Here is a 12,895-nt window from a genome sequence, read left to right on the forward strand (position 1 = left end):
TGAGATATGTCGCTAATGCAAAGTACAATGCTCATGTAGATCCATTACTTGAAAAACTTGATTTACTTAAACTTGAAGATATTATGACTGTTAACATAGGTAGCTTTGTAAAAAGTTTCCTTGCAGGACAAATGCCAGACTCATTCAATAATATTTTTGAACCAATGTTATCCAACAGAGTAATGAAATTAAAAGTACCTTTACCTAAACATAAAGCTCTAGAAACTTTTCCTAATGTTTGCTTTGTTAAAATATGGAACAACCTAGACACTGCTATAAGGTGTGCTGAAACTAAAAATTCCACTAAAAATCTCAACAAAAAGAAAGCTTTAGATAAATATAAGAGTTTTAATTCTAATAAGCAAAAATGTTTTGTCTGTAAAAATAATTAAAATTTGCCTTAATTTACTAACAAAATTTGAATTTCTCTAACCCCATTGTATCATAGTGTAAATAGCATCATTAATACCTTACTATTTATTTATACTATTTAAACCTATTTATATGTTATATGTATATATCCAATTTAATCATCTGATTAAAATTTCTATGTAGCTAGAAACATTAAAAAATCATTTGAATATGTTTGTCTTAAATCGGTACTTCCAGCTTTTGCAACGGCCAACCCAGGTTATGAAAGTACCAAACTATGCATAAAATTTTGTAAATATGTGTAAGAAATATTATTATCATTTTGTATGCTTATGTTGAAATACATCTATCTATCTATCTATCTATTTTTGCACTTGATTATAAAGATGCTTTGCTTGAAACATAATATTGTACTTTGCTGTCCTGAGAATCAGTATTCAGGTAACGAATTAGTGGTTGAAACGTTTGGACACTCAACTTATTGAACCAACCAATCAAATTCAGTATAATTCCCCAAGAGTTAAGCTAACAAACAAGAAATGTTATTATAAAACTTTGAGGACTAGTGTAATAAACATCGCAATGTCTCCTCCCTTCCTGGGTAAATTGACACAATATAGGTATTTTGTAACATGTATTATTATATTTTCCTGCTACTGCTAGAATCTGATTTATGTTGACTAGAATTAGAACTAGAAGAACTAGAGCCGCTGGAACTTGAATTTCCATCTTTCTGACTGTTCCTAAATTTGATTTAGTTACATGGGTGTACATATATTCTAAACGGGATCCCATGCTAAAGGGGAAGGGGGGGTAAAAATATTTGGAGGGGGAAAAAATAAAGAAATAAACAGTTAAAATTAAATTTTTTCCATTTTTCTCCCCTTCTTGGAGGATAAAACAAGAAAAAATATGTGTGAGGGGCAAAAAAAATTTAAAAAATAAAGAGTACTGAAAACATTTTTCCATTTTCAACCCTCCTTGAGGGAAAACAAGGGGGGGGGGGGGAATGAAATATTTTACAACAATGGGAAAAAAATAAATCTTGAGTAGAATATACAACTCTGTATAGTTATAAAACATAGCAGAACAAAGAATAATTAAAAATTAATATCAAATATCAAGCTTATTTAGTAGTATTTTTTTTCTTACAAATACTGGATTTTTAAAATACAATGGAATGTTGTTGATTTATATCGTTCACCTGAACATACTACTAGCAGACAGCTGAAAAAAGCCTAAGTTTGAAAATAGTATTTTTCAAATATGAACCTTCCAGTTTTGGTCCAAAACTAATAAAAAATAATACAATTCATGCCCAAGCAATGACAATGAGAAAACAATATTGACTTTTGAATCTACTCAACTCTCCAGAGCACTAAAGCTCGAAACCTAGCCCTTGTGGAGAAATTTGATCTACCAGGAAAGTGCATATTTTATTACAAAGTATGTCTTAAAAACAGAACAAACGGTCTTAGGTACATGAAATCTTGTAGACAGTTCCCATAATGTTCAGAGTTTTTGATAGGGCATGTAAAGACCTTTCTTTAGACACCTTAACCAGGTTTCTAACACAATCCTAACCAATTTGGCATCAAAAAGAAAGACCTGGCAAACATCGTGAACTAAAAATAGACAATCTCAATGTTGGATGGATCTTTCTTGTTTATACCAAATTGGCAAGGATTGAGTTAGAAATCTGGTTAAAGGGACTGTGAACGTAAATTTTTCTCATCTTAATATCAAATCTTAACATTATCTCATTCATAATATCTCACAGATAAAGCAAAACGCGCTTTTGTTTGCTTAAAAAACGGCTTTTTCCGACGATTTTTATAAGGTACAGGGAAAGGAAGAAATTTTCCGTATTATATAAAATGTGCATTAAATTGCTTTTTTCTCCCATTATAGCTAAAATTAAACTTTTTCACATAGTTCTAGATTTTTCCTAACAGTTAAGCTGACTTTTAACATAATCCTTGCTTTAAACCAATGTATAGTTACTTAGAAATTGATAAAATAAGCAATATTTTTTATTGAAAACCAAATACAATAACTAAGCCAGAAACAGGTTTTTTATTAGTATCCAATTAACTTTAGATGGCCCATCTCTCGCCCACCTTTAATTACAAATTTGTAAATAATAAAGACGCAATATTTCTTTATAAACAGTCTGATAAAAGTGTAAACTAATTCTCCAAAGTGGGTTATTTATTGTCCAACACAATAAAAAAGGATATTATTATTTTAAATAACCTATGAGATTCAACCCTTTGTAGACACTGAGGTATTTTTTTGTCAATATTAAGAAATTTAAAATATGTCTTTATTACCTAAGGGGGGGTTTTTAAATGCAACCATCTCGTAATCAGTGAGCAAATGGCACTTAGAATTCGAATTTTGATCTGGAATTTTGCATGAGTAATCCTTGGTAGGTCTATTTTCCCTAAATCGAACAAAAAGTTGGAAAAGTAATGGCTAACGGCTGGCGGCTCAGCAGTTTAGCCATTTTTAAAACTATTTCAAGGGAAATCATCACGAAACCTATCTCCACATAATACTCTATGCTGCTCCAAAACGTTTTCAAACTGTTCTAGCCGTTAGTTGCTGGTACTAGAAATCTAAAAATGATTTTTTTGTATCATTTCACATGATTTAAAGCAAAAATATGTTTCAAAAAGTTGATTCCTACATAATTTGTGGCAGATTTGCCCTAAAAATAGCCAAAAAACGGCTAAACGGCTGAGCCGTTAGCCGTTACTTTTTAAACTTTCTGTTCGATTTAGGGAAAATAGATCTACCAAGGATTACTCATGCAAAATTTCAGATCGAAATTCGAATTGTAAGTGCCATTTGCTCACTGATTACGAGATGGTTGCATTAAAAGCCCCCCCCTTACTACGTTATAAAAAAACTAATTGGCAATTTTATAGCATAAAATAAATCCTTAACAGTAAGTGAATTGTTTCAACTATATATGACAAGTTAAATATCCCTACAAACACTATAAGACACAAAAACGTTCTTATTTTCCCTGTTTTTTCCTTTTTCCCTCTCAAAATACCTTAAAATCAAGGCATTATTCCTGGATATTTTTGTTAATAGGACGTTTTTGGTTGATCAGTGTAGTGAAATGTGCTTAGTAAATGTTAAGATTTGATAATCAGATGAGAAATATTTACGTTCACACTCCCTTTAATGTGTCTATAGAAAGGTTTTTACATGTCCCATCAAAAACTCTAAACAAGATTTGAAGTAATTAAGATGGTTCAAATTGTGAGCGATGGGTTCTTTTTGAACACCCTTTAGCTGTTTGTCCGGTATCATCCTATAAAAACATCCAACTGATGTCTCTTTTTGTTTTTTAGACTTGATCTTTATAACGTGCATGCAGACAAAAAGTGGGTAAGACATCTACCCTCATATAACATCATTGGACAATTATAAAAATTAATTAACTTTAGATAATGTTAGTTACAAAATAATCAAGTAAAACAAGTATGATGATGTCCGACGGTTTCCTTAAAAGTGCCAAGTCGGGCACATAGCCACCTCTCCCTTTGTTATGAAAAAAGTGACAAAAAGGGGGGGGGAAGGGGTATTATTGTGTAAGCTTTTACGTAAGTCTAGGTTAATTTAGGCTATAAGGGATACATTACAGGAACGCCCTGCAGGAAAAGGAACCACAGGTTTAGGTTTGGAGGGTTATAAGGCCTCTCGCAGGAGTAGGGCATAAAGAAAAGAAAAATGTCCCGGGGGGAAGGTTAAAAGTAGGGTTGGGCCGAATATCTGGCCATTTTCAATTTCCAGCCGGATACCAGATAATGAAACTATCCGGATACCGAATATCCAGCTGATTTCTAATGCTGGATATCCGGTTGTTCGGCTAAATATCAGGTAATTTGGCGGATATCTAACATTGGCCAGATATCCAGCATTTTAAATCAGCTGGATATCCGGCCCATCCCTAGTTAAAGTATAAGAGGTTGGAAAGGTTTATGTGCATTCTAGGCTATTTAGGGAATGCACTTTATGTTTTATAAAAAAAATAGCTACAAAAGAATAAACATTATATTTGTAAAATTGAATTATCAAATAGAATCTAAAGCCTTGAATTTAACATAATCTATAATACAAAGTAGCTTGATGTCTGTCCGTCCGTCAGTCCGTCTGTCTGTCCGTCTGTCTGTCCGTCTGTCCCTTAAGATCTTGGTAACCACTGAACCGATCGGATTCTACTCTTCAGGGTATATACCTATTTTTCCTGTTGTAGTTTTAAGCTATTTTCTTGGGGGAGGACACCCCTAACCCCCCAAAAAATGAAATTCCCCCCACCCTCAAAAAAAAAGTTTGGGGGGAGAGTATGGTTCGGAGCACCAGAATTTTTTAAATTTTTTTTTTAAACTACCTCATGGGGCAAAGCCCCGAGAGGCTAGGGGCGAAGCCGCTACTAATTACATAATCCAACATATATTTAAGAGTAGTATAGAAGCGTCGCGCATTGCTAATAATGCAAAAAAAACCTAATTTAATAATTCCATTTTATCCCAATTTTCCCTGCTATAATTAAACTAGGGTTGGCAATCCGCCGAATTTTTTAGTCGGATTCTGATTTGTACAAAAATCCGCCAAAAAATAAAGCGGATTAATCCGTTGATTACGGATTCTTTTTTTTGGCGGATTGCGGATTCTAGCAATATTTTAAAAAGTTTTTTTTACCTAAATTAAAAAATTCTAGCCCCTACAGCGGACATTTTCTAACCCTTACTTAACTTAACCTAACCTAAATTAAGCATGAAAAGCTACTGTAAAAATAAAATGCAAAAAAACTTAAGATGCTACCCACCATTTTACTAGTTGTTAAGAAACATTAAAATACTTTTTTGGTTTTTATGTGCCATATTTTAAATAAAAAAATTCAAGTGCTACAAAAGTCATACAGGGCGACCACCGCCTTTGTGATATTAATATTGAAAATATTGTACTACAAAAAAATTACAATGAACACAATAACGTACATTTTTTGAAAAAATAACGTACAATAACGTACCATAAAACACATTATACATCTATAATAAAAGCCATCTGTCTGAAGCTTAAGATCTTAGGAACCACTGAACTGATTGGGCTCTACTCTTCAGGGAATATACCTACTCCTGGGATGGATTTAAGCTATTTTCTTGAGGTGGGTGGGAGCAGCAACATTTTTGGTGGAGCCGGAGCCGTATTTTTCGTTAAAAACGGCTCCGGCTTCAGATTAGCTAAAAATGATGTTTTAAACTCCAATTTCATCATGTAAATAGTACCAACTAATAATGAGGTTTATATTCATTTATTTAAGTACGATTAAATATTCCAGCATCTTCGCCCCTAGCCTCTAGGGGCATCGCCAAAGGCAAATTTTTTTTGGAGGGGGGAATTCTTTGCCTAAAACCACAACAGGACCAGTAGATATATTACCTAAAGAGTAGAACCCAATTGGTTCAGCGGTTACAAAGACCTTAAGCTTAAGAAAGACGGATAGATAGATAGACATCGTTCTACTTTGTATTATAGAAAGTAGTATCTCATTCATATAAGTACAAGAAAACATAAATAAATATCAACTAAAAATTATCTTGCTAACAGATGAACAAATATGATACTCTTTTAAAGTTTAACTTCGCATAAGGTTTGTAATTGGTTTAGAGGATTTTTTTAATTTTTACTGAAATCCTTGATTAAGTTGATTTTTTTTATTTTATGGAAGCTTGACTTTGACGTCATAAATCCCAGGATAAATTGGTAAAATGGTGCGCAAAGCGCGGAGAATTTTTTTGTAGTTTTTATGAAATACTTGGTATTTCAAGTATATTGAAATGAATGGAAATTTTCTCTAATGTTTTGCAATGAACGTGTTATTTGTAACTTATAATTTTACCTTGTTTTTATCTAAAATTCATCTTTTTATCAATTCTAATCTTATTATATTTTCAGATTTTAAAATTTTATACAATAACGTATGCTGAAATGTTCATATTGTACACAAAAATCAATAACGAACAAAAACGTACCAAAAAACCTAAAAGTGGTGTTCAATATGAACATATTGAACATAACGTACATAGTGGTCACCCTGGTCATAAATTAACTTCCAAATCCGTTATTAAAATTGCGGATCCGGATATTGGGTTAAAAAATTTCCAAAAATTGGACGAATTGCGGATTCGGATTGCAACCCCTAAATTAAACGTCACCCACTCAATTGATAATCTAATTATAAATGTAATGGGAAATACTAATAACATTAACATTCAATTTACTTTTTATAATAGGAAATAATATACCTAGAAAAAGGAAATAAGGAAAAATTGTAAAATTAAGTAATTTTATTCATTGTCTATTTATGAATCTATGATTGATGAGCGTCAAAATATTATTAAAATTTTATATAGCCAACAAGCAAATTAAATATTAGGGTTGGGCCGGATAATTTTTGGCCGGATACCAGATATCCGGATGATTTCTAATGACGGATATCCGGTATCCGACCAAAAATCTGGCCAACGCCGGATACAAGAAAAAATATAGGATATCCGTCCGTATAACAGGATATCAGGCATTAGAAATCAGCCGGATATCCGGTATCCGGCCGGATATGGAAAATGGCCGGATGATATCAGGCCAAACCGGATATCCGGCCCAACCCTTTTAAATATATTATAAAATTTAAGAGAAGCAGGTAAAAAAGGTCATCTTTACTACGAATACAAACCCATACAAACAAATAAGTTAAAATTAAGAAACATCAACAAATGTTTTAGTTGTTGTTACAGCTGACTTCCCGAATATATATTTTTGTTTTCTAGAAGAGATTAAGAGAATAGGTATACTTTTTGAGATAATATATTTCTTTAGGTTACCATATTCTAGGTTCTAATGATACCTGGGACTAGAAGATTGCGCTTTCCTGGGGCTGGCAGGACCAGAATCAGACCTGGATCCTGCGGATGGACTCCTGGATAAAAAGGAATTGTGTAAATATTTTATTCTAATCAAGTGGAATGTAAAACTACTAGAGTAGATACTACTTTAAATCAGCGTTTCGGAGCCGGAGCAGCAACATCTTGGTGGAGCCGGAGCCGGGAGCAGCAACATTTTTGGTGGAGCCGGAGCCGTATTTTTCGTTAAAAACGGCTCCGGCTCCAGATTAGCTAAAAATAATTTTTTAAAGTAATATTATAATTTGGCAACGGTCTATTTCTATATAATAAACTGAAAAACTATTGTTACTTAAACGACACACATCCTTCTACTTTAACATAGCTTTAACCAAATAAAAGCAAAATATTTTATATTATTTATTTTAATTTATCAAATTCAATAATGAAAAATATATATTAACTTTAAAGTAGGAGCCGGAGCCGCATCAAAATTATACGGCTCCGAAACGCTGCTTTAAATGTTTCTTGATTTTTTCTAGTTGTGATTTAGGGTGGAGGTACCCCTCCCCAAAATAGTTATAAACCTGCCCTTGACCTATAAGAATCTTTACTGTAAAGGAAGACCATTTCGGTTCAGCGGTTTGCGAGATCTTTTGCTACAGAGAGATATACAGGCGTCCGGTTACTTTCATACAGGAATAAAAGTTTTTCAGAAACAATTAAATCAAGTACATAGAATTTGTATCGTATTATAGACAGCTCTCAGCGGGTATTAAAATGAAAAATTTTAAAATTAAAACTAGTTTAGTTAGCCAACGGCCCAGGCTAACAAAAGTGATATAAACTTTTTGTTTTTATTTTAATATTCGTGGAAAATTGTCTTTAAATACGAGGCTATACATGAATTTATCAGAATGTCTGAGAACCGATTCTAATCCAGCGGATATTAATCGGTTTCAAACCCATACTGAAAAAAAACACTAACATGCAGAAAAGATAATAGGGTAGTGCGGGGTAATTCTGGTCAATTTTTTGCTTCAACTTAAAAAAAAACATACTTCCCAAAAACTTTTTCCGGTTTTTAAGAGTGCAAATGAACGATATGGCAATAACGAAGAAGCCTGTCTTGGTCCCATTAAGATCTCGCAACTAGAAGTCGGTCAAAAATCGGTTTAAAGGGCGGCGGTTGGCCTATACCGGAATAACCCCACCGGTGGGGCTATTTCGGTCAGTTGACTTTGGGGGGGGGGGGGTGGAACACCCCCTTAAAATATTTTTTTTTAACATTTTAAACTATGAGTAGAAAGCTGAGGTCATTAGCTTTCTAACAGTACTAGTCGCATGCAGATCAGACAATTTTTTGACCACATTTTCCCCATTATAAAAAAAGTCGGTAAAATCGCAAAAAAAACATCAATTTTTTTCATGCAAACTTTTTTTTTAAAATCATACTTTTTATTATATGATTAGGTTTTTTTAAGCTTTATACATAAATTAGAGGCAATTTCTGATTCGCAGGTCTTGGAATTTCTTGAAAAAAGTGATTTTTTCCCAAAAAATTTTTAATTTTAAAAATCCTGCCAGTTTTGACAGTAGTTTTTGATACATTTTTTCTTGTCTCAAATTGGCTACGATTGACCTACAAGGGTGGTTAAGGTGTCTAAAGATGCAAAATTACATGCCTGACAATTAACTCGAAATGATATGGGGTCTAACTCTAATATTTCAACACATTTTATGCAACAGGAATTTTGAAAATGCAAAATCTTGAATATGTACTCTAAATCTTGGAGATAGAACACATATCCTGGGGAGTTTTTGTTAGGACATGCATAGAGCTTTCTATAGACACCTTAAACACCTTTCTAGCTTAATCCTAGCCGATTTGACATAAAAAATCCAAACTGCGCAAAAATCTCGAACACCCTCTTATACGAAGAAGATGCAAGGGTTTCATATGGAATTTTAAATCTTCTAGCAGTCTTTCCAATAGACATACCCCTTCTTACATGAGCCAATACAGCTGATACATCTTCAGGAAAATATTTAAGGCGTTCCTTTGGGTGATATACTCTTCCCATTACTATAAAAATGTGTCTGAAAAATTTTTAATGTCTACAAATTGAAAAGCTTAGGCAACAAAACATGACATAATACAAGCAGTAAAATGACTAGTAATGTACATCACACAACAGGCAAGGCAATGATTAAAGCTTAGGTCATGCAGTTAGGTTGTTTATGCTTCCAGATCACCTAAATAAAACATTAGGGTATTATACAGTTATAAATACAGTAATAAAAAAAAAGTAAAAAAAGTGACCGGAATAGACCATTTTTTTAGACGAAAAAAAAAATTATGAAAAAATCAAGTTAGAACAACGCCTTCAATTGCAAACGATAAATGAATGCCATAGCTTTCATTTTACAAAAACCCGGGGGTCGATAGGACTTACCATTTTATCACAATTTTAGATTGAACATGGCCTATTTTGAAATTTTTTTTTTGCAAATTTTTTGCAACTTTTTGAGGGCAAAAAAATCATAGAAGGAGTGATCTGACAAAAATTTGCTGAAGTAAGAAATGAAAGTATAGGCAAAAAACTACAACTTTGCTTTTCTGAAGATCTCTCGCAAACGTTAGAACACCGTTATATAAAAAAACGGTTTTAAAAAAGTTGGTCGTTTGACCGGAATTGACCCGATGACCGCATTAACCCCGCACTACCCTATCTGTTGCTGTGTTGGAAGTGAACAATGTGTGTGAAAAATACACGAGCTATCTACCAATTTTTTACCTGGAACGTCTTTTCTTGGCTGCAGGACTTCCAGATGGACTGCCAGATTTATTGCCAGAGGAATTGGAACGGGTCCTGTTAGAACCTGCAGTATAAAATTATTTATGTAGAAGATAAAAAATAAAAAATAAATTGAAAGTATACATATTTGTCATCCTTGTACAAATTCAATTTATTACTTGCTTTCAATAAAGTATTTTCAGTAAATATCCTAATAAATAATGTAAAAGTAATCCGCAATTAAACATATTTTCTTTCTTATATTAGTTTCTTATGAAAACATGGAGAAGAATAATACATAGAGTTAAAATAACATTATCTATGTAGATTAAGTGCACTCAATAAACAGATTTCTTAACAAGGATAAAAACTTTACAGAGGCAGAGCTGGATCTTTAAATCATTAAAGTGGTGAGCCAGATCGGGGTAAGCCGAATTTCAGCCAATCACAGCGCGGCATTACATAAAATGCTCTGCTCTCATTGGTGGAAAGTTGGCTCACCCCGATCTGGCTCACCACTAAAATAATTTGAAGATCCAGCTCAGGTAAACATAACCAACTTAGATTTATAAATGTAGAATACAATCATTAGGCAATAAGTAACTGTATGAAAAGTTTAGAAAAAAAACTGTCAACTTCATTAATAATGTTAAAATTCTGGCAGTTTCCTTTAAAGTACCTAGTCGAGCACAGAAACCCCCCCCCCCTGAAATTAATAAAAAAAATAAGAAGGGGGGGGGGGGGGTTAGTTAGTTTGTTATCTTAAGTACAGGGTAGCCCCTTAAGGTTAGTGCCCCCGACATAGGGGTTAGACAGAAAGGAAAAAGATGTTTATTCTTTAATAAATATGGAGGAAGGTGTTCTGTCCTCACTAGAAACTTTGAGGAAAGCACCAAAAATGTTTTATCAATACAGGAAACTCTCAAAAGGTGTTGCACTATACCTCGTTCTTGACTAGAATGCCCTGACCCACCGGTACCAGAATCTGATGAATTTCCTAGGTAAAAATTTAGAGATTTAGTAGAAATAACGACAAGGCCAAAAATATCATTAACAATATTAAAAGTTAAAAGTAAAACATTGATATTTTTAAGTCTGCCTAAATTGGTGGTTACTGATTAGATTAGTTATACCGTACAAATTCTCCCTTTAATCAACGGATCTTTTATAACACCCACCCCATTTGTTTAAGTTTTGAGAAAAAAAGTGTAAGTATTTGTAACTATTATAGGATTTGGAAAAATACAGGTTAATCATAATCAAAGAATAAAAGTAAAAACAAAGTTTTAAAATAGGGGATTAATCAACGGTCAAGCAGCAGTACAGTAGATTCTGTCTAATAAGCTTTTACAAAAATTACCAATATGGCTTCGAAACCGATTAATAACTAAATAATAATAAATATAAGAATCGGTTCTCAGCGAGAAAAATCATTTATCGTTTCATATTATATGTTGGTAATTATCTGCGATTAATAAAATAAAAATAAAAAATCTGGGCAATAATAGAACCAGAAACTAACTTATAATTTTTCATATTACTATATGTGGAAAGCTGTCTATAATATATTGCGATGAATATTGAATAACTATAAAGGCCATCCAAGAAACAAGAATTATAAAGTAGCATCGCTTCTTTAAAAAAAAGAAATTACCTCCGGATGCCCTGCTACCAGATCTGGACCTAAAATGATTTGTTTATTAATGCAAAGCTAAGTACTTAAGTCAAGATATAACAAATGCTTTGCTGATGTTAAATTGATTTGTTTTATAAAATAAAAGCATAATTGTTCGAAATCAGAGGTGGATTCTTTAAAAAAAATTAGAATCACTAGTGAGGCAAAATTATTTTTGTGAAAAATCCTCCAATATCGTATAAAAAAAATCTACAATAATTAAATAAAATCATAAAAGGGTTATTAACATAAGATTTTGTTTAATTTATGTAGATTTTTACGTGATTTTGGAGGATTTTTTACGAAAACAATTTTGCCTCACTAAGCGACAATATTTTTTTTAGGAATCCATCTCTGATTGTGGGTATTGTTTTTGCTTCTATGCATTGCAAATATTACATATTAGATTTTATGGTTAGAATTTCGCACATGTTTAGTATTTAAACCAGGGATTTAAAGGGATAAAAATAATGGTCGACAAATGATGTACATCTCCAATGATAATAGACAAAATTACCCCTTCTGTAGATTATAATTAGTGGTGAAAATGTTTGGACACACAACTCAAAGTCCCTAAAGTTGTCAAGCAAACAAATGAGAAAACGTTATTATAAATCTTTGGGGATTAATGTAATAAACAATCTCTGAATAAAGCTTACTTTGATTTCTTGGAAGAAGCTCTTGAACCTCCAGAGGTAGATCTGGCAGTTCCAGAATCTGAACCTGAACAAATAAAATATCATCAATTGATAAATAGTTAGTAAACAATTTGATGGACGGATAAGAATTTAATAAAGTAAATCTAAATTATCCAAAAAATCTCATTTTTCCTATACTATAAAGTTGGATATTTACATATACAACATATATATATTAGATAAAAGGTACACCACAAAATCATAATTGGTCAACTATATCTTTCTTAACAAGGTCATCATAAAGTATTTCTCCAGGTTCTAGCTTAAGGCTCTTTAGGTAAGTTTAAAAGCAGCGCGCAAACTATGGATATAACTGTAAATGACCATGCCTGTTAAAGTGTCAAGGCATTCTACGACGCTCGAAAATTGCAGCTATAGAAATCAGAAGACCAGACTTTTGAATATAAGATGGATAAACGACATTTGTGGATA

General features: G+C 32.6%; 1 protein-coding gene across 7 annotated transcripts in view; it reads right to left on the reverse strand.

The window, feature by feature from the left end:
* Positions 1–12,895, reverse strand: part of LOC145328862 (RNA polymerase-associated protein RTF1 homolog) — a 61,165-nt gene that overhangs the window by 47,420 nt on the left and 850 nt on the right. For all 7 annotated transcript variants that reach the window (XM_080172771.1, XM_080172776.1, XM_080172775.1 and 4 more), the window contains exons 4-9: positions 12,425–12,488; positions 11,745–11,773; positions 11,034–11,087; positions 10,091–10,175; positions 7,298–7,369; positions 1,023–1,115 (exon numbers count right to left, since the gene is read on the reverse strand). In XM_080172771.1, coding sequence (XP_080028897.1) covers positions 1,023–1,115; positions 7,298–7,369; positions 10,091–10,175; positions 11,034–11,087; positions 11,745–11,773; positions 12,425–12,488 — 397 coding nt within the window. The remainder of the gene's footprint in view (positions 1–1,022; positions 1,116–7,297; positions 7,370–10,090; positions 10,176–11,033; positions 11,088–11,744; positions 11,774–12,424; positions 12,489–12,895) is intronic.

The sequence above is a fragment of the Acartia tonsa genome, chromosome 9 (genome assembly GCF_053477335.1).
Source record: "Acartia tonsa isolate MP-2025a chromosome 9, ASM5347733v1, whole genome shotgun sequence".
In the NCBI taxonomy this organism is placed as follows: domain Eukaryota; kingdom Metazoa; phylum Arthropoda; class Copepoda; order Calanoida; family Acartiidae; genus Acartia; species Acartia tonsa.